The following is a 20065-nucleotide window of genomic DNA, read 5'->3' as shown; positions in this document are numbered from 1 at the left end:
AATCTCAACAAGAAACTAGATACCCACTAACCGGCTCCGTGATGCGAAGCAAAACGTTTATACGAAAAAGCTCTCGTGGCTGACACGTCGTTTACATAAAAATAACAAAAAAAATGAAGTACGTTTGTATGTACAAAATCAACGGAACGGGTGGAGAACGCCCCGAGGATTCAGACGTGCAAGGATCTCTCTGGCTTCTTTCGTTTCTTTTGCTCTGGGATTTTACGGTAATGTCAAAATGCGGTGTCTTATATCTCATTCGTTGACAATTATTAACGTTACGAAAGAATCGTGTTCGCTGAGAAAAAGTTAAGAAATAGTAGGTTTGTTGTTATACACAATTCATTGATAGATATAAAACACTGCTTTTGGAACACACAACATTGAAACAGTGTTAAGAGTACTTTACCGTCTCCTCCGACTCTCATGACTGCTGGTATGGCGACCGACACGGCTTCTACGTTTCCTTTACCCACGTTGCTAGTTTCGTGTTGCATAATGGTCGCTCTGTCGAGGAAATGAAACAAATAAATAATTTATTTTCCTAGGCCAAGTTCGATTTAACTATTTAAAATTAAAGTGACTTCGATATTAAATCCCATTAACTTCGAAGATCCATATCCCTCCCTAGATCTGACATAACTTCTCTGTCTTTGTCTCAGAAACTCTTCCATGCTTCGAAAAATCCTCACCCAAAGCGAAAACGACAACTCGTAACATTCAACGAGAAAATCAGACTGATAAATCGAGCTCGATAATTGCCCCAGTGCACTCCTCGTCTCCGTTTCAATTAACGAGTTAGCACGTAAAGCGAACATGCGACATACGTACTTCAGAGGCGACACGCTGTCTTCGACCATCGTCGAGCCCTCGTCTCCCTCGATACCGAACCGATCCTTGGCCTTTTGCTTCTTCAGAATGATGTCGATGTAACCGGAGATAAGTTGAAGGATCTGCTCGGCCTCGGTGGTCTGCACGCTGTAATATTGATCGGAATAATCGCCAAAGTCGAGCGTGAATGTGTTCGGAGAGGCACCCCAACGTCGGACGGTAGTCAACGGCCAGGTCTTCAAGATTTCTTTCGTCTTTTCATCGAGTCTCAAGACCGAGTCTTTCGTGACGCCCAGCAAACGGGGCACCAGTTTGTTCTTGCCCTTCATTTTTTCTTTCACCAGGAAAAACGTGACGCCATATGTGCTCAACGACCTCGCCGTTTTCGTGTACAAAACTTTCGCGTCGAGCTCGGACAGGCCGACGTTCTTCTTGTGCTCAGCAAAAATTTTCTTCTCGATACCTTTCACCTTCAAGTAGGACTGCGGCAGAAATTCTTTCAGGCTGCATATGAAAATAGTATCACGCTAATTATCACGAGATCCTTATAAAGCTCTTATTTGTTATAATCGTTGGTAAAAGTATCAGTGACGAGTTAAATGTATCTCCTATGTTTTTAATTCTCAATAATTTAAATATTCAAGATGCTTGTATAAACTAGGATACCCCTACTATTAAATATAATTTATTTGTGATTTTTTAACCAAACTCTTTCAAGTGTTATTAATTAACAGCAAAGATATTTAAATACAAATTAACGTTACTAATCGAAACGCGTGTTTGCAATTTTTTGTAGATAAGATATATTAGATATTAGGTTTGATGGGAATAGTAGCGTCTCGTCTGATAACTTACTCGAGAAAGCCTGGTTTGTGCTTGTCTTCCTTGTGGTCGCCAAATTGAATCTGACATTGTATCCCGGCGAAATTGCACGCTTTTTCCTGAGTAACTGGATGCGTGCCGTCTAGAATCGCGTCTCTAGCCTGGACGTATAAAAGCGATAATTGCACCGGATCTCTGCTGTCGATATTTTGATCCGAAAAGAAGAACTTTCTGCGCAGCAGGACCGTTTCCGACTCGTCTATTCCTTGCTCCCTCAGCGTCTTGCTAGGATCGATCCAATTCACTGAAGTGAAAAGAACATAATATTCGTTCACACGACGTAATTGAACAACCCATACTCTAAACGAACTAATCTTTATCGCTGTGACTCTACAAAATGAAGAATAATCCGCTGGTCACTTTCGATAAAGCGAAACACTCTAATGGTTCGCGTCGTCTTGTTTTAAAATTCCTATCAGCTAAGTTTAATAAGTTCGAATGCTCATCGCGATACCCGAACGGATCGAGATCGTTACCTTCGTCGTCTGTCTTCAGCTTCTTCCTGAGCTGATCCATTTTCGCGTCCCGTTCGCCTTTCTCCTCTTTCCTCCTCTTCAGGGTGAGGGTGCCGAAATTGCCCGGCTTTTGATTCTCGGTTTCCTCGTCGGCCAGCTCGCGCACCAGCGAGTACTCGTCATGATTCGTGATGCCTATCTTCGTGCAAATTACTACCATGAGATTGGCGACGGCTTGACTATCATCCACTAGTAACGTCTTCAGTGTTCCATCCAACATGCGCACTCGGAGAGTCCGCAGTTTACGCCGGTACTCGAGAAGATCGCCGTTCCTCAGAATGTAATAATCGAGATTCCGTCCTGGCTCCAGCCAGACTCCTTTCTTGACGTCCTCGTCAGCAAGGAATAGTCCGTAGTCCTTGGCTATCGACGAAAGTTGGAATCCATTACCATCGCCGGCACAATTTCTCACAGAAATTCAAACACATTCGATAAATTTGACAGCGTTAAAGAGATAGAATTTAAAACTGATAACAATTTTATACATATAATTTTCAATATATGGGGGAAAAAATATGTGAACGCGTGTGTGTTCGCCAGCACGCGTCGTTGCATATTTTAGGTAAAAGTTAGAGCTTACGTTGGCCCATGTTACTCGCTTCAGCGAGTTTCTCTCTGATAATACGGCAAGCGTCGTAAACGGATGTGCTCGGGTCAAATTGCATCATCTTCGTGGCGTTTTTCTCCGGGATGGAGATACGCAGGGACAGGGTGGCCATTGCGAATGCCTGGGGTGATCTTCTGCGTGCACGAAAACCACCGGAATCACTCGACTGAAAGGCAGAAGAAAGAAAAAAATACTGGTGAACGCTTCGATCTTTACGCCACAATGTTACTTTTCGCGTTGGAAACAAATACGAGGGGGGTTGCTTCCTCCAACTGTGCATTTAACCCTTTATAACGCGATTAATTACATTACAATGTATCCAACTTGGAAAAGATTTTAAGTAGACTCATACAGGAATTAATACGGGGTGTATTTTCGAATACGTTGTTGTGTTAACTTCTGTTGCGTTTGTTACTTTGTTATTGTTGGAATTAACGATAGGAGACGTCACTTTCAGGGCACGTGGCTGACTTATGATCGTAGATCGCGAAGAACATAAAGGACTTTATACGGATATACGATTTCCAGTTTACTGCTGAATCATGTGCAACAAGTTGCAAGGGATTGAGCATTGTGCTCGTTCAGGGGTCACCGTTCTATCTCTGCGCGTAATTGAACGTTATCTTAAAATAACAGCCACTTCTTGCCAGGGTGGTGTAAATTGCGTGCAATATGTAAACTCCCTCCAACTTTGTTTTGCGCGGTAATTTATCCGATACAATCTCGAATCAACGCCTCTTTCAATTTAGATACAAAAGGTGTTCAGGAAATATCGAGAGTGTACATTTACGCTTCCCAGATGTAGTATTATCGTTTAGGGTGTGTCTCTCCGTGTAAGAACAAACTGAAAATTTAAAATAATATTTGTTTAATGAATTTTTAAATTCATAAATACCATTTACAATATTTCCACCCTCAAATCGAGCAACTTTTTCCACGGATATTTTTGTTGTATTGTTGAAAGAAACGGAGATCTTCAGGGTGATAACGTGAGGCGTTTCACTCTGTATATTGATCTTCCGTGGTATGATGTATTTGCTATAGAATTTGCCACAGGGTGTGTGATCCAGCACGGGCGTAGAATCCACCCCGTCACGGTATCCGGCTAATAAAAATAAATTGTGACCAGCTCGGGCCTAATTAAATCGATCCCGGAAAACGAGTCTTCTCATTTACACCCCGTGGGGCAAAACACCGCCCAACGCGCTTTATTTGCATCAACAAGTTACAAGTAGCTCCCTCCGCGTTACGTGAATAAATCACCATGATGAATCGTCAGCCAGCAGTAGCTTTATTGATCAGTCGTGAAGAAATTATTGGATTCGAGCTGTTTCACTTTATTTTATAATGAAAGGTGTATCACATGCAATAATTGGAGAGTTTGTCGATCGGTCGAATCCACTTTGCAAAAAGGAATCTCGCCATACGAGAACAGAAATACCGTCATAGTTATGTTAACTGGAAAGTTGATTAATTATGAAGTTTCGTTCTTGGCGGAATGGCGAGAGGAGAAAGACATTATCCGTCGCTCCCTGCGAAGCCTGATTCTGTTAAGAAACAGAAACTAGAAAACGAGCTGAGGAATTTAATATTAACGAGAGCAGTTGTTCGGTAAGAAACCTAATTCTTGAGAAAGGTACGCGTACCGAAAGTGCAGTTTGCACAATATTCAATTTCACAAACAAACTTATAACTTCAAGTTCTCCTTAAACCCCGAATAAAAATAGTGTAGAAGATTCGTTACCGTCTCGCTGACTCCTTTACGGTTCTACAAAGATCCTAATCGAGTTTTAGCGAGAAAAATGTACGCCTGATTCTTAAAATATGGTAGACGCCCAGAGGGAACGATACACGATACACCAGGATACGCCCCGAATACGAAGAGATCGCCAATTATAGACTGTTTCCTTCGTTTATTCGACTTTTTTACAGGGCCCCACAGGGGGTGTAAAGGGGCGGGGGTCCGTACACATAAATTCGCTGCAAGTACACCCTACGCCAATGTGAACTTCCACCCATAGACGTTGCCAGGCAACACCGGTCTCTGACTGTGTCAAACTCAAGCACAACTACCCCCGACCATCCCTTCTTACGAATCCAGCTTTTCTCAGTCTCTCTTCATTTTTGCCCTCCCTTTCTTCCCGTCGTCGCTGCTTCCTTGTTTTCTCTTCCCCACTGTATTTTCTACGTTTCTCCAAGTTTTTCACTCCCACCCCCCTTTCCCCCGTCGCTCCACCCTTTCACTTATCTCCACCTTCTTTTTCTCTATACATCTAATTTTTCCACCCCGCTATTCTTCCGATGCTCGCTCTGCTCCGGGCTCTTCCTTCTCCCATTTACAGTTTCCATTTTCACGCATCCCCTAACTTTTTAAATTCGCCCAGCGTAAGTTTCTCATCCATATTCCGTGTTCGTGGTTCGTTCGCGCCATTTTTAATTTCATTTTCAGAACCAGTAACTCCAATCTCTGCTTATATCAACAGAATTTAATATAATATTTGAGTTCCTTGAAAGCACACTGAACGTACCAAAAACTTGATGGTTATTCGGGAGATTTGTTAGCTTTATCAGGACGAAAATGGCTGAAACGAACAAAGAATAGTAGAAATTAATGAGAATGAAGTAAAACGAAATATGAAGATGCTCCGAGCAATGGATAAATTACTGAATTACACGCGTACGAATCTGCTTTGATAATCGTGGAAGTTTGTACGAAACTTTGCCCCCCCCCCCGGTTCATTTCAGAACTCCCGTCTGGTAATGTATGCAATGATACTATAGAACTTCTTGACTAATAATTTCGTTTAACTTTATCTTCAAACGAATTAAGTCGTCCAGCATTCATGGAAGTTGTAAACTGAGATAATCAAGAGATCGCTAAGTGTTTCTCGCCGTGGAAACTGTACGCTGTGAATTATTTAAAAAGCTTCGCCCGATGTTAATCCCAAGGGAATCCAAACACTTTTGATTTCACGATGCTGTCGCCGTTTATTCGTTTGATTCTTTGGCCCCGAGTTTATCAAATAATAAAATAAACGCGACACGATATCTGGACATTGTAATATTCTCGAAAGTGGAACAGCCTCGAAATAAACGGGACGCGTAATTTCACGTGCAATTAATATCGGTTGACTCGAAATAGCTCGCGACTCGAAGAGACGAACGACGCGAAATTTTAAGTCTCGCGCGTTCGCCGACTTCTTCGCTCTTGTGAAGACGATTGTGCACGTTAACGACGCTCCTCGAGTGTATAAATAATGATCCGGCCCGGGTGTCGAAGTGCATCGTGACTGCATAGATGCACTCACGATGCTGACCCAATTGCGACTAATGAGGTCATTCTTCGGAATACATTCCGTGGAAATTGGAAAGTGACGTGCCGCGGTCGAGTGAAGTAACTTTGTTAAACGGCGAATCAATTCCGCGGTAAAATGACATCGAATCGGATAATAGTTCGAGGGGGCTGTTCCCCCTTTATTTCATTTATTTCTCTAATAAGTTGGTTGGAAATATAGAGTGTCAAGAGTCATAGAAGGACCTAGTTTCAGTCATGAGTAGACTACTGTCCGAGAAGTTGTCACCAAGTTATCCTCAACATCTCCTAGAATTGCTAGGGTGTTAATTCTACCTTGCTCTATTCACCAACAATTATTGTAATTGAAACATAAGATTTCATACCCTATTTTTTTTATTTATGCTTTGCCAAATAACGTATTTAAAGACTAAAGAGTTTTAATTAATAAATGAACAGCGATATTTTATGTGTATCGACCAAAAAGATCCATTACAGCCTCTACTAGATTCAGTCGTCTGCCCCTTCCTACGAAGATGATGCCTGACAGGAACTAATTGAGGGTCTACCGATTGGCGAGAGGCAACGAAGACACGATTATGCACGCTCTACAAGATTTGGTGATCAGGGGTTCGGTTCTCTTAATGGATCCTGGCATAGGTGCCCAATCACATGGACCCCCGCTGTTGATACAGTGAGCATGAAAAATAACGTTTCGCCCTCGTTTAACCCGTTCCTTGAACCCGATCGAAACGCCACGTCCAATTTTCTCGATTAAATTGGCGTACAGTGACTCACAGCCTCGTTAAAATTCAAGAGTTCTGTCTAAATTTATTCCCCTCAATATCGAATCCGGAGAATTAATTGTGTTAGCTCCCTAATGAATAATTACATGAATGACGTTAAATATAATGTGGATATATCTGACAGTTATGAACCAATCTGTGAATTATCGAACATGTCATTTGTTTTAAAATTGGGTATTTGAAGACAACAACAATGGCGGTGCGTTATCGCTGGTTGACGATACTTCACCAGCCTGAACATAAACGGAGATAATATTTAAGAGACAGAAACTTCTGGCCTCACGAAGTCACTTCCTTGTCTGTGAAGCTTGCCAGACACGACGCCCCTCATCCCCTCACCTTTGCGCCACGCCAGTTTGCCCCTCTATGTGACAGACACAGGGCATGTGTCTGCAACTTTGCATTTTCTGTCTTTCAAACACAACCGAGTGGAGCGAACTGACAAGGAATGCACGGTGGGGACGAAAACTCGATAACCTTGAGCAGCCAAAAATTTTTCTCCCGGCTACAACACGTCCTGGACTTAGCATACGGAACGAGAACGATCTCATTGAACCCCGAATAGAGGGCAAACAACCTACAATAGCCCACCGTTGCCTTCTCTCCTGTCTGACGTTCTTGTATACACCGTTGTAAATACACGATCCAAACCAAACTTTCTATTCACGAATTTTCACCTCTGACTTCATTTCAGATAAAATGAGAAATAGTGAAACCGAACAATACACGGTGCATTTATTTCGAAAATGGAAAAGACTCTGCGGAAGAAGCACGGAAGGCTGTTTTCCCACCCTCTCCCATGAAAGACCAACAAGATTGCGGAACCACTTATAGCCATTTACTTTTGGTCGCTGCAGTACTTACTGCTCTCTATTCTCGGCGATCTTAAAGTGTCGGAAGCAACCCAGTCAGCTTTTTTAACTCTATCGTCGTCTTATGAGCTTCGTCTTTTCCCCAAACCCACCCCTGCTCGCGACACCCTTCGTCACGAACAAGCTCGACGTGTCGTGGCCCAAAATGAATTTACAGCCGGTTGGAAGTTCGTAAATTGGTAAAAATATTCTACAAAATCTCCACAAAGGATCTACAATAGTAAACAGTATTTAATAAAAATATTAAAAGAAAAGTGTATTACTCGAATCATGCACTGCTACTGCAAGACTCTGCTTCTCATTAAATTTTCTAGTATTATTGAATTGTTTATTGATTAAAAAGTCGAGTGTTTTCATAAAATCACTCTGTATCGATAGTTATTTACTCGAGGATACTTTGAGTCCATTTTCTGGTACAAAAATGAATAAATTTCTTTCAAGGAAACTATCGATGAGATGTCGAGACAATTTTGCTTGCCCAAATATTGGTCACGAGTTCGTAAAGAATGACCCCGTCCGTGAGTACTTATCTACCCTGTTACGGGCTGTTCAAATGACTTATTAACTTACACGCCCCCGCCCCCTGCCCCCGGGAGAACCAGCGCCCCACTGTTTATCGCAGAAACTTGCGGACGTCTTTCAAATACCCGGCCAAACTTTTTTATTATCAATTCTGACAGTACGTGACAAGAAATTCGTATGATCCTTCTATCACAGATTGAATTTACATCGTTAGGATAATTCCTACGTAACAATGGAGGACGAGAAGTAATTATAATGAAATAATTCTGATGCTTTACTGGATATCTGAAGTTTAAGTTTTACTAAGACCAAAAGCTTGCGTCAGAGGAAGAAAACAGCTGATGTAGAAGTACACTCGGACGTTACATCAGACACGATCCTCATTTTTACGACATGTCAGCTTTCCCCTATGTTTGAGAAAGGAAGAGCGTATGTAACACGTTTGCGCGAACAAACAAAAGACTGAGAGGTAGGGTAGCCAATCGGTGTGAGGGGAATAACCCCTCTGTAGCCTCCAGAGGCCAAGTGATTTTACTTTGTCTTATTCTCGAGACGCCAAGCTAAAAAATAGCAAAAATAACAAACCCCTAAAGTAACTTCCAAGTTGCTGAGAATTGTTTCTATTTGTGTCGAACAATCCTCTTAAACAAGACTAGATTTGATCCTGATTCAAATTTCATCCCCCGTGTTCACTTCAATTAGAAGCAAAGGGTGGTTTACGCGACGATTTCATTAATTTCAGAAATTGAATATTCTGTTTGTTAATAAAGCTGCTTAAAGGTTGACAAACGAAGTTATCATTTCCCTGAGCTACACCGAGTATCGAATTATTTTACGAGCTAGTTAGATTTTGCAAGAAAACGAATGCGAGTCAGCCTTCATTAACCGTCCCGGACTTCTTGTTTTTCTGTTTGCTACGCTTGATCTTCTTCGCTGAGAAGTTGAAGGATCCCGGCTTTAAACTTTCTCCCGCTCTCTCGACGTTGCAGGATTTCTAACTGAACGCGATCTATCATATTTAAAAAAAAAAAAAAAATACAAATCACTCGCGCGTCCGTGTTCCACGAAACGAATTTCTGTTCGTCGAGAGTGACTTCATTTGGAAAAGTAAAACTGTAATAAATTTCTACAACTCGTATAAATAAAATGAAATAAAAATTGGGAGCGTAAATAATAACCATTACGAAATGTTAGATTACTTCGTTTCTAATGCAGGCTCCTCGTGCGGAGATAATTAACCGTTCGTACGAAGTTGCAGCCCCGGTTCACGTCCATTTTCCTCTTTCGCTTCTGAAGCTACGTGGAAATTCTATTGCGACAGAAATTGAACCTATCGTTGCATCTTGTAACGTTCGATTTAATTCCAGCCACGTTTCGCTGACGGCCGTCTGTTAAATATAATCATCGCTCGATTCGTAAACGTCACTCGCGTATTTATCGCTGTCACGCTTTAACGAAGCCCCGATTAACGATTGACGCGAACAACCGCGGACGGATGATCACTTTATAAGGCAGAAGACACGGGGAAACGGTACGATTATTACCTCGCGTTTTTCAATCGCCCATCCCTACATTTAAACGATTTTTATTTGCTTAAAATATAATTCTAATTCCCACTTAATGTGTAACGGATTAATAATTATTTATATTTTATTCGTCGTTTGAAATACTGAAGATCGTTGATCGTTTTATTTCCTAAATGTATCGAAATCAATTTTGCGTAAAAAAAGGAAAGTTCGAAATAATAAATAAAATTTCAGAAGAATTGAAATAAGTTTGAGATAAACATTTGATATTTGAGAGAAATAAAGCTAAGAAATTCGATTGTACAGCGAAGTAATTGTTCCCAGTTCACATTTTAAAAGTATGAACTATTTCCTGGTTTAAATTTCTTTACTGTAGAACGCAGAACGTCGTTGCTTCTTCATGAATAGAAATTGCACGCCGTATACTAACACTACCCTACGGGGGATTCACTTATACTCAAGATGCACATTTAAACTCCTAATGTCTGAATCTGTTTATCTTAATCACGGGTTATTTCGTGTGAATGATAATAGAGAGGCTGATGTCAACGCAAAAGCATAATGCATTTCTTCGAGCATGAACAACCGTACTATTATTTTCTTCGAGTCTCCAGCAGAATAAATAAAATTAAATAATAGTTTGCAGCGCTGTAAACGCAAACTCTGTTATCGAGATTCCCGTAAACTAGTATTAAAACAGTAATAAAATATTTCGATTCAATTTGATTCAACTCGTATATAAATTTAAAAATTGATGAATAAAAACCTTGGGATAATATTGGCTAGAATATAATAGAACACCCGCAGTGAAAAACGTGATACAAACGCCTCACGAATCTGCGATAAGCTAAGTGGCTAAATCAGGTACGTTTATTCACGATCGGAATGCACAAACGCGAAAATGTTGGTAAGCTGCTGACCAATTTCAATCGAGCCCCGATAAAACACAATGCTGTATCACCTGGGTATACTGTGCTGCGCCCTCATGAAGGATCCATCAGGCGAGAGGTTAAACGCGTCCACGGAGCTGGCAGAATTCAACACAATTCCCGATTTACTGGAAAGCCGGACGAACGTTCGATCGACGAGGATCGGATACAACCGATCGTTGGAAGCACGCACAACCTCGATCAGCCATATTATACGACGAAGTAACGAGAAGACCGAGGAGGACGGACGGTTTCACTGCCGATCAGAAACTGAATGCGTCGCGGTCCGAGTTAAGGCTCGAATGTAACCGAGAGAATTGTTGGGAAACCACCCCTCGTAGCACAGAGGGTGGTAGGGTAAAGGAGAACCAAAGAGCGAGCAGGAGCGACGGGGAAGGGGAAACGAGACGACAGAGGGGTTCTGGTAAATTCACATCGATGTTCGGAGCTTCTGCGCACTACTGCCCCAGTAACACACCCCCGTAAAACCCGGTGTGGAAAATTCGAACGGCGTGCGAGCTCGAATAAATTTTCTGTTTTCGCTGGGAAATTCTCAGAATCCCCATTGTGTGCAGTTTCACCCCTCGCGACGTAGCTTTTGTGGGACCTTCGGCGTAAACGATTTTTCGGAACTTTGGGTACGATTCTCGCCCCCCTTTTTGGCCATTTTAATTGCCGGAAATAAAGTTCTACACGTTCGATATGTAATTTTTTTCGACAAAACGTATTTCAACGTGTCGATGGTTAGGAGACTTAAACTGTTCGCAGTTTGAGCTTTGTAATCTTTCTGGGCAATTTCTTTCCGTATAAAATATTTTACGCGGCGTTCGAACAGCGCCCAAGTGTGAAGCGTGGGAACTAGTGTTGGGGGAATTTCGATTCTTACGGGGAAATTTGTCGATCTTCTACGAACAAGGTTTATCGCCTTTTGGTTTTTATATTAGGAGAGAATTTCAATTTGGTAGATTTTTAGCGTAACTTGTGCTTTGTTTTTAAGGTGCACGATGTTTAAAAAAAATACTTCATTTTTCTTAGATGTAAAGAAACTATAAATTTACAATTTTGTCCGAAGATACATTTGAACGAACGCTATAATTATATGATCTCGTCGATCCAAAAATGAATAAAAAACTATCTTGTTACAGCGTGTAATGATTACTTTTCATAATAATCAATTTGAAACAATCGCCGTGGGATATAACTGTACCATAATCCCTGAATTCTGACTAATTATACTTTGAACTCCCTTCTCCAGGTGATATACAATATGGAGCATAATTATAATTTGCAGAGCCGCTAATTGGGTATAGAACCATGGGGTTCGGTTGACAGAACGACCGAAACCTACTATTCTGATTTATCCGAAAGGGCGATTAAATTGCGGTTAAAAAAGATACACGGAAATCCCTCCATTGTGACCATTACCACCCTCTCCCCGCCTGGCTGTTCGACAATTCCGAAGAAGGGAGCGGAGGAAAATTGACCCTCACATTATATAATACTATCTGATTTCCAGAGCTTAGAGATCTCCTGTCACAATTCACCCTTGATAATTGAGTTTCTTATCTTGATTGTTTCACGGTAATCAATTCCACGCTCGGAAAATAATCTCGTTTGTCTGTTTGTTTGGCGAATTTAGTTTCGATTTGATGAAATTTTATCGATCGTTCAAACGAAAAACGCAAGGGTTGTTTCGTGACGCTTAAAATGTCAAATTTTGAAACAATGAAACCGACGTAGACCTCTAGTTTAATATGTAAATGGAACAGTGTACTCCACTCGACACATTTCCTTTATTCGAGAAGAAAAACGTGGAGAAAAAATGAGTACGATACTATGGTAGAAAGATCAAAGTAATTTCAGAATACTGTGGACACACATTTATCACTTTTAAAATAAAAACTAATTTCTACAGACTATTTCACACGCGAACCAAATATAACTGAAACTTCAAGGGCTGTGGATTATTAATAAGTACAATTTGAATAAATCAGCGTGTAAAAACAATGATACAGATATACCGAGAGTTGCATTACTAAGTTTAGACACGTGCACGGCTCAAACGATTCTTACTCACCAAGCCAAACGCATTTTGCACTCGTTCGCCTTCGATTCTCTCTGGATCAGGAAATCTTAGCCTTTTCTTCTCGGATGGTCAAACGAAACAGCACAGTTGCTGTTCGAAACTCTCAAAATACTTTGGATTCTGTCTTCTTCTGGGACGGTTTTCGGAGCGCGTTAAACACTTGTTTCAATTTCGAAGCAAGGAAATGGTTGGGGAGGTTTAGCGAAAAATTTGGAAGGCACAGAGGGACGGACGAGGTTTTCGTCGAATTTTTTTTGGAAAATTAAAAGGAAAACGAGGTAAGTTTCAACGACACTTATATATTCGAATTAAGGCAACGGGCACGAGGCCAATTCGTGAAGTAAGCTCGAAAGGTAAAGCGAATTTCGAGGATTGACATTTATTTATTTTCGTCTTAGAATTGTTTAATTCCGAATTGAAAAGATCACAGTTTCGTTAAGGCTCTGACCGACAGTTTACGGGCCACGAGGGACCCGTAGAGAGTCGCGAAAGGTGAGAGAAAGCGTTGCTTATTGTCACGAGTTCGAATTTGGACGGCAATTTAAGGCACAAGAGATGTTTTTCGGACGCGACAGCCCTGCATTGTGTACCAATTACCAACTAAAAACAACACGAGAACGAGAAAGTCTCCTTGAAACGAACGAACCGACGCAAACTTTGTCGCGGGAAAGGAACAGACCTTTGGAAAACATTGGAAAATACCGTGTACACGCGTAACAAATAATAAACCAAATTTCTAACAAGAGTCGAAGACTGTCGACAAGAAAGAAAACTAAAAACAAGAGGAAACTTATTACCTGAAACTGACAGCAAGACCGAAGAAGAACCAGCCAGGACAGAATGTTCCAGCAGGTGACGGTGTCGAAAGAAAGGGATGATCGAGTAAAAAAAAACCCGTAGAGAACGTTTCACCCCCGGTCGAAGAATTTGGAGAACAAACTGTCGACGCTCGACGAAAAGGAAACGAACTGAATGGACTCGTGAACTTGTGGCTTGTAATTCGGATGCACAGGATCGCCTTCTACCAAGGGTAAATCGGCCCCAGAGGGAAATGATACGCGAGAACGCGTAGCTGAGTCGAACATAGGATGAAGATCGAAAACGGACTTGGTACTGGTGATGCTGGTGTGTCGAGGGTACGATGCAAGGACGAGGACTGGGATGAACAAGGATGTTACCCCGACGGCTGTCGCCAAAGAAGTGATAGGACTGCGGCCTTGCGCGTGGTACCTAAACCAAAGACACCACCGGAGGATGCACATGCGCTGATACACCCCTGTGAACCCGCCACAGGGATTGGTCAAAGCTAATGGTGGTAGTTGTCCTTCTACCCCCACCGTCGCCACTCGCATCTTGCAACCCCTCTCGAGTATCATGGCACACGCACACGCACGCACACGCACCCCGGAATAATTCATCTGTTGAAATTTGAGTTAATAGCAGTTGTCTTTCGACGCTATATTCTTCCTTTTGTTAGACAAAAATTAGTCGGTTTCAAACAATTCAATTAATAACTTGATTGGTGGCGGGGGAACACTTTGTCTCGCGCTACCACTTTTTTTAATACAAAATATAGCAATTTTGAGTCTAGCAATCCAATGGGAATTTTACTAAATCCTAATAAACCCTAATAAAAAACTGAATATAAAACGTTTCTCGAATCTAGGATAACTAAAGGAAAGAGGGAACAACGGAGATCATGCAACTTTTCGTTGGGTGTACCCATCCATCCAATTAATCTCTCGTCGATCACGAGCCGGGTTTGGGAGCGTGGGTCGACAGGAAATTTTCATAACAATTTCCGTAATTTTCTTGGGGTCGAATTTAAACAAGCAGGCGCACAAAAGGTCCGACGAAAATCGAGCCCTATCAGACGAGAGGGCGCAAACGGATGGTAATGCGAGTCCACGGGAGGGAGATCGCCTGCCGGGGGGTGGGAGAGTGTCACTCAGGAGCACGACGTGTAAGAGAATGGTCACCATCCCGGGGGGTGAATTGAGATGTACAGGCAATTTATGCAGCGGCACTTTCATTCGGAAAGTCAGGGAGCTGACCATGAATGCTTGCAAAACAGCACGGTGATGATAACACCTTGCTTCCTGTTCAGGAGACGACGCGATCCCCGAAAATCTATTTAGTTTTCTTTGCCAATTTATCTTCGATTCCTCTATTACCTCACAAATTGTACGATTCTCTTAGATCTGTTCTAGCAATTGCTGCAATCACCCTTAAGAAGTATTAATTACTCAAATCATGCAATATTAAATTCCTGAATTATGGAAAAAATTAATTACAAAAATTCGTTGTGTATGATATTTGAAAAAAATGTTATTCTTAATTCTCGATCTATCAATAGCGATTATTACCATTGTCCGCTACTGCCAAATCCACACCCCTTTAGTCTCGAATATTCTTAGACCGTGACGTAAACGATTTGAAAGATATTATTGTTTCATTTAATGGGAACATAAAATTGGTTCTACGTCGATTCCACAAATTTTCTCTCATTTATTAAGTGGTTTAGACGAAAGCCAGTGAAGTGTCATGGTACGAGGGATGATTCACCCTTCTAGGACAAAAATGAATTAGTTCCGGAGAAGAGAGAAGATTGAAGAGTGAACCGGTGTAATATTCTCTTTGAATGGAGTGAACTCTGTTCCATCTCCTCCTTGTAAGAAAATACTGAATCGTCGTTAGATTCTCAGCGGCGAGGAAACTATCACGGAAATATTATTTGTAAATAAAATATAAAATGAAGCTCATTTCTATTCTGATTTGTGAGAAAATTCCAAAGATCTGCCACGTTTAACGCTAAACTTCTGTACGAGTGTTGATAAGATTATGAAATAAGTATGCAAACAAAACTCCATCGCCAAATCTTCGTTTCGAACATAATAATTGGTCCAATGGGAACAGTTTTCGAAGATATATAAAATTTCTAATCTCTTTACTGTTTAGAAACTGTTCTACGAAATCAATTTTCGCGTGTAATGTCCAGGTAGTATCGGTTTGAATAAATCAGGACTTCGTCTTCTGTTATTGCGGTACTATTCGACGGAAAGCAACCGATATAAAATCCTTATTAATTCTGAAAAAGAAAGAAAAAAACAGAAACATGAGAAATGGCCGTCGAAACGTTTTTGAGAAAGCCACGTGGCGAATCGAGACAATTGCAAAACACGACAAGGGTGGATATGGTTTATTCTGTTACACGGGGAAGCATGGGGGATAAGAGGCAGGGGGAAAAGGAACATACCGGGTGGTTTCCTTCGGGGACAAGGCTAAGAACCCCGCTGCGAGTGTCCCTTTTCCTCGGTTTTTGTTCACTCCTTCCGTCCCTCTTATTTTCTCGATTGGACTGTCCCTCTCGGAGCCATCAAGCCTTATCGTGGTAGCGTCAATCACTCTCTTCGTATACGGTCAAACTTATCGTTCGATTAATCGCACTGACAATGCGCCTGTCGATCCAAGTTACCGCCGCCCCAAATCCATATGGCCGACTCTCGATGCAAAATTTCGTTCCACGCATCTTTCTCAAGTGCAAATCGCGCGCGCAAAAATCACAAAATTCACGAAATTACTCGCAACCCGACGAACCAACCGAAAATCTCCGGAAAAGTCTGTCCGTCCGTTCGTTTCGAATTAACTAAAAAATTTATCGAACTAACTTGCGTTAATTATATCGAAATACGAATCGCTGTACATTGTCGGAAAAGAATATATTTGAAGCGAGTGTCGTCGAATACCGTCGAAAATATGCAGGAATTTCTCTATTTTCGAATTCTCTGGCGAAAGAGGTCGGCGAGAGTTTGACAAGCGAAAAATCGTAAAAAAGAAGGGCGAGGCGGTGACAAGGTCTCAGGGTCACGTAAACTCAGCATCCTAACTTCCGGCCTCGTTGTCAGCGAAACCGGAAGCGTCGTAAGGATCAGACATGGCGCGGTGCTTGTTTGTTGGTAAACGACTTCGTACCAACAGCTCGTATAGTCGCCGCCAAAATGTCTGAGCTATTGCTATTGGCTGCACGTTTAACCCCGTCGAAATTCGCGAATCGTGGGCGGTGTCCTCGCTCGCGATAAATCAATGTGTTCGCGGTTGTCAAAAATTACGAAATACCGTGAAACTCGATACTTTTTCTCCATTTGTTATCAATAACTAAGTAAAACATTTCAGTGGATTATTTCTTTTTAAGACCCTAAGCATGTGACAAGAAATGTGATAAAATAAAAATGTGACTCTTCTCCTAAGTACAGTAGTGCTACAATTCAGTTTAACGGCTATATGACTCACGATCGAATATTAAAGGAAGCTGTAAGTCTGCTATAGTAGTAGGCGACACACGATCGAAACGAATGCAACTGCAACGAAAGCTGCAGGTTGACAGATGCGTAGATTGCACCAGCCAGAAACCGGGGAATAAAGATAACTTAACGAGATACGGAATGAATCAGTCGATAGAGATCTTCGACTTTTGTCGTCGTTCGCGATGGGTCATTGGAGGAAGATCTACTTGATTTATAGAAACCGCCATGTGGAGAATTTAGATACTACGATTAGACGTGGTACTTTTCCAACGAACCTTTGCCTGGAAACATTCAACGAGATAAATATTTTAACTGAAATTACGTGCAACGCTAGTACACGCTCGAGCAGAGTTATCGAGGACCCCCATCGACCATAAACGGGGTCTGAAGATGCATCGTCCCCGTCCCTGGCTCATCACGAGATGCCTATTCAAATTTAACGGCCTATATTTGTCGCAATTAAGTATCGCGTTTTCGGGGCTTATGAACCAGAAGTATTCCATATAGCGCGATGGAAGCGTTCAGGGGGAGGTGGGGGAGGTCTCGTGGACGAAGGATAAATTTGTAGACTGGGCTCGGGACAAGTTCCGGAGGGGTAAGTTTATGGCACCGCGGGGTTAGTAGATACTTTCACGATTCGTCTGACTCATAGAAAAGGAGAGAAAAAGGAATAAAACGGGCGCGAGAAGAGGTGCAGAAGGGTGCAGTTTTACGAGGATCCTGACGAAAGACCGAGTCCTGAATGCGATTTGCAAATCGGAAGCGGGACACTCGAACGACTCGTACTTACAGCTTCGTCGTTTCTTTCTTATGCCGCAGTCCTTCGTGTCCCTCGTGTGTGCGCGTGTGTGTGCGTGGTAGGAATTGCAGCTCGTTCGTTCTCAGCTCGTTCCTCAGGCCTTTCTGGAAACTGACGAAGGTAAATCGAATTATGCGTTGCTTTCAGACACGTTTGCTTATAAATAAACATCGCTCTCATTGTGGGGACAATCTCTATAAAAATATATTTCTGAAAAATTAAAATAATATGATAATATTACCAAGGAAAGCAATTGTATATCAAAATTTGAAATTCTATGAATATTTGCCGCCAGAGATTCTATCCTTTTGGATACCCGTTGCGGAAGAATGCAGCGAAGCCACACAGAGAAAGTGGCTCTATTCTGTCGCGGAAACGATCAGGGAGGCCTAGAGTAACGATCCAAGCGAAGGATCTGAGAATAAAAGTGACGTCTAAGAGAGGTAGACGGCAAATATGAATACTACTCGAGGAACTTCATTATCCGTGAACACCGTAAAGCGTAGATTAGCAGCTGCATGGTCGAGTTGCAGCATGGAAACCGCTCGCGAGGACGCGAAATAAAGAGAAGCGACTTGCAAGCGAGCATTAGACTTTAGAAATATGGAAAAATGTTTTATGGAGTGACGGAGTCGATGTTACAGTTCTTTGGTACAGACTAGACGCGACAACGAACAAACGCTGCAACGATGATCGTACTTAAAATTAAGCACGGCGGGAATTCCACCCTCGTTTCGAATCTTCCTAGTAAATATTTAATAAAAAACAAGAAGAACAATTAATCATCCAATAATGGTAGAAATTCGATGTTAAAAAGAAAAGAAAGCGTCCGTCGGCCTACGTATAAAAATAAATTCCATCACTCATTTCGAGTAATCGATCCATCGCGCGCGGTTCGTTAGATTTGAAATTCAAAGCTGCCGCGCGACGCGCGACGCGCGAACAAATGCGGCCAGAATTTGAATAACAGATGCAGGAGGCATTAAATTATTCCCGACGGGAGCAAAGGGAACGTGAAACCATATTTAGAAGAATACGAGCATTGCAACGGGCGGGCATTAGAGTAAACGAAATTCGTTTCCGGTGGACATCGATAGTTTTCGAGCGCGACGTCGCGGCACGTGACAGAGGGAGGAATGAAAGGAGCAAAAAGTATCAAACCCGAGAGTTTGCGGATCGGCTGAAATGTCAGAGGGCCAGAAAACTCCATTTTCGCGAGGGGATGGACAACAGGCGAGACGGCGCCACCGAGATTTTCGCAAAATTCAGAATGTTCGAGCAAATCCGGAACACAGAAAGAAAACGGGAATAGCGCTATTAGCAGGCAATCATGGATTATTTTTTATAGTTTTCGTAAGAATTAATAATCTTTTCTACTTAATCATTAATAGTACCTATTTTTCGTTTTACTGTTTTGAAACAGGAAACGAGAACATCTATAATCAACAGAAATAAGAAAATCAAGCTTTGGTAGGATAATCAGGGCGCGAATACCGCTGCGAAACTCATCCGGATTGCAACGAGAGCAAAGAGTAGCGGAGGAAATAATAACAAGTTATGTAACGGTATGTAAAGCTCGAGAAGAGCAACGTAAACGCGTTGCAAATAATAATTGAAAGTAATTTTCGAAGCTGGGTCAGAGAATCACGGAGAAAGGTAAATAAATTTTTCGAAAAATGCTGTAGAAAAGGGGAGCGAAGGAGGCCAAGAGCAACAAGAAGTCCGCGTAAAAGTAAATTAAAGAAAAAGCAGGTAAAAGGTAAAAAAAAAAAGGAGAGGAAAGGCCGCGGGTGAAAAGGATAAATAAAAAGCAAAGGGATAAAATAGAGACGAAAGTAGAAAAGAGTTTAAAGAAAGCACGGGGAACAGACAAAGAGGGAAGGACGAGAGAATGGCGAGGAGAAGAGGGAGGAGAAGAGCTCAAGAGAGTCGAGAGGGGTGGGTGCTGGCGGCGTTATGACGGGCGCCGGGGGTGGCGCCGCGACGCTTTGGCGCCTCCAACGCCGAGACGCTCCAGTGATGTTGGCTCCATATACCTACACATCTATACCCGTCCGTCGTTCTCCCTCTTCCATGATATTCACGTACACGTAA

At 42.0% G+C, this 20065-nt stretch overlaps 1 protein-coding gene across 6 annotated transcripts in view; it reads right to left on the bottom strand.

Moving 5' to 3' along the window:
• Positions 1–20065, bottom strand: part of LOC122399644 (talin-1) — a 45181-nt gene that overhangs the window by 14170 nt on the left and 10946 nt on the right. For 2 of the 6 annotated variants that reach the window (XM_043400476.1, XM_043400479.1), the window contains exons 3-8: positions 17963–18082; positions 2809–3001; positions 2190–2591; positions 1687–1957; positions 832–1335; positions 410–507 (exon numbers count right to left, since the gene is read on the bottom strand). In XM_043400476.1, coding sequence (XP_043256411.1) covers positions 410–507; positions 832–1335; positions 1687–1957; positions 2190–2591; positions 2809–2947 — 1414 coding nt within the window. In that variant the 5' untranslated portion in view covers positions 2948–3001; positions 17963–18082. Of the gene's footprint in view, positions 1–409; positions 508–831; positions 1336–1686; positions 1958–2189; positions 2592–2808; positions 3002–10814; positions 10933–12859; positions 13072–17962; positions 18083–20065 lie in introns of those variants that run through there. The other 4 variants (XM_043400480.1, XM_043400481.1, XM_043400478.1 and 1 more) reach the window with 3 other exon arrangements.

Source organism: Colletes gigas, unplaced genomic scaffold, assembly GCF_013123115.1.
Source record: "Colletes gigas isolate AHSC1104 unplaced genomic scaffold, ASM1312311v1 Colletes_gigas_Sc00014, whole genome shotgun sequence".
Classification (NCBI taxonomy): domain Eukaryota; kingdom Metazoa; phylum Arthropoda; class Insecta; order Hymenoptera; family Colletidae; genus Colletes; species Colletes gigas.
This window is presented reverse-complemented; position numbering and strand designations above follow the sequence as displayed.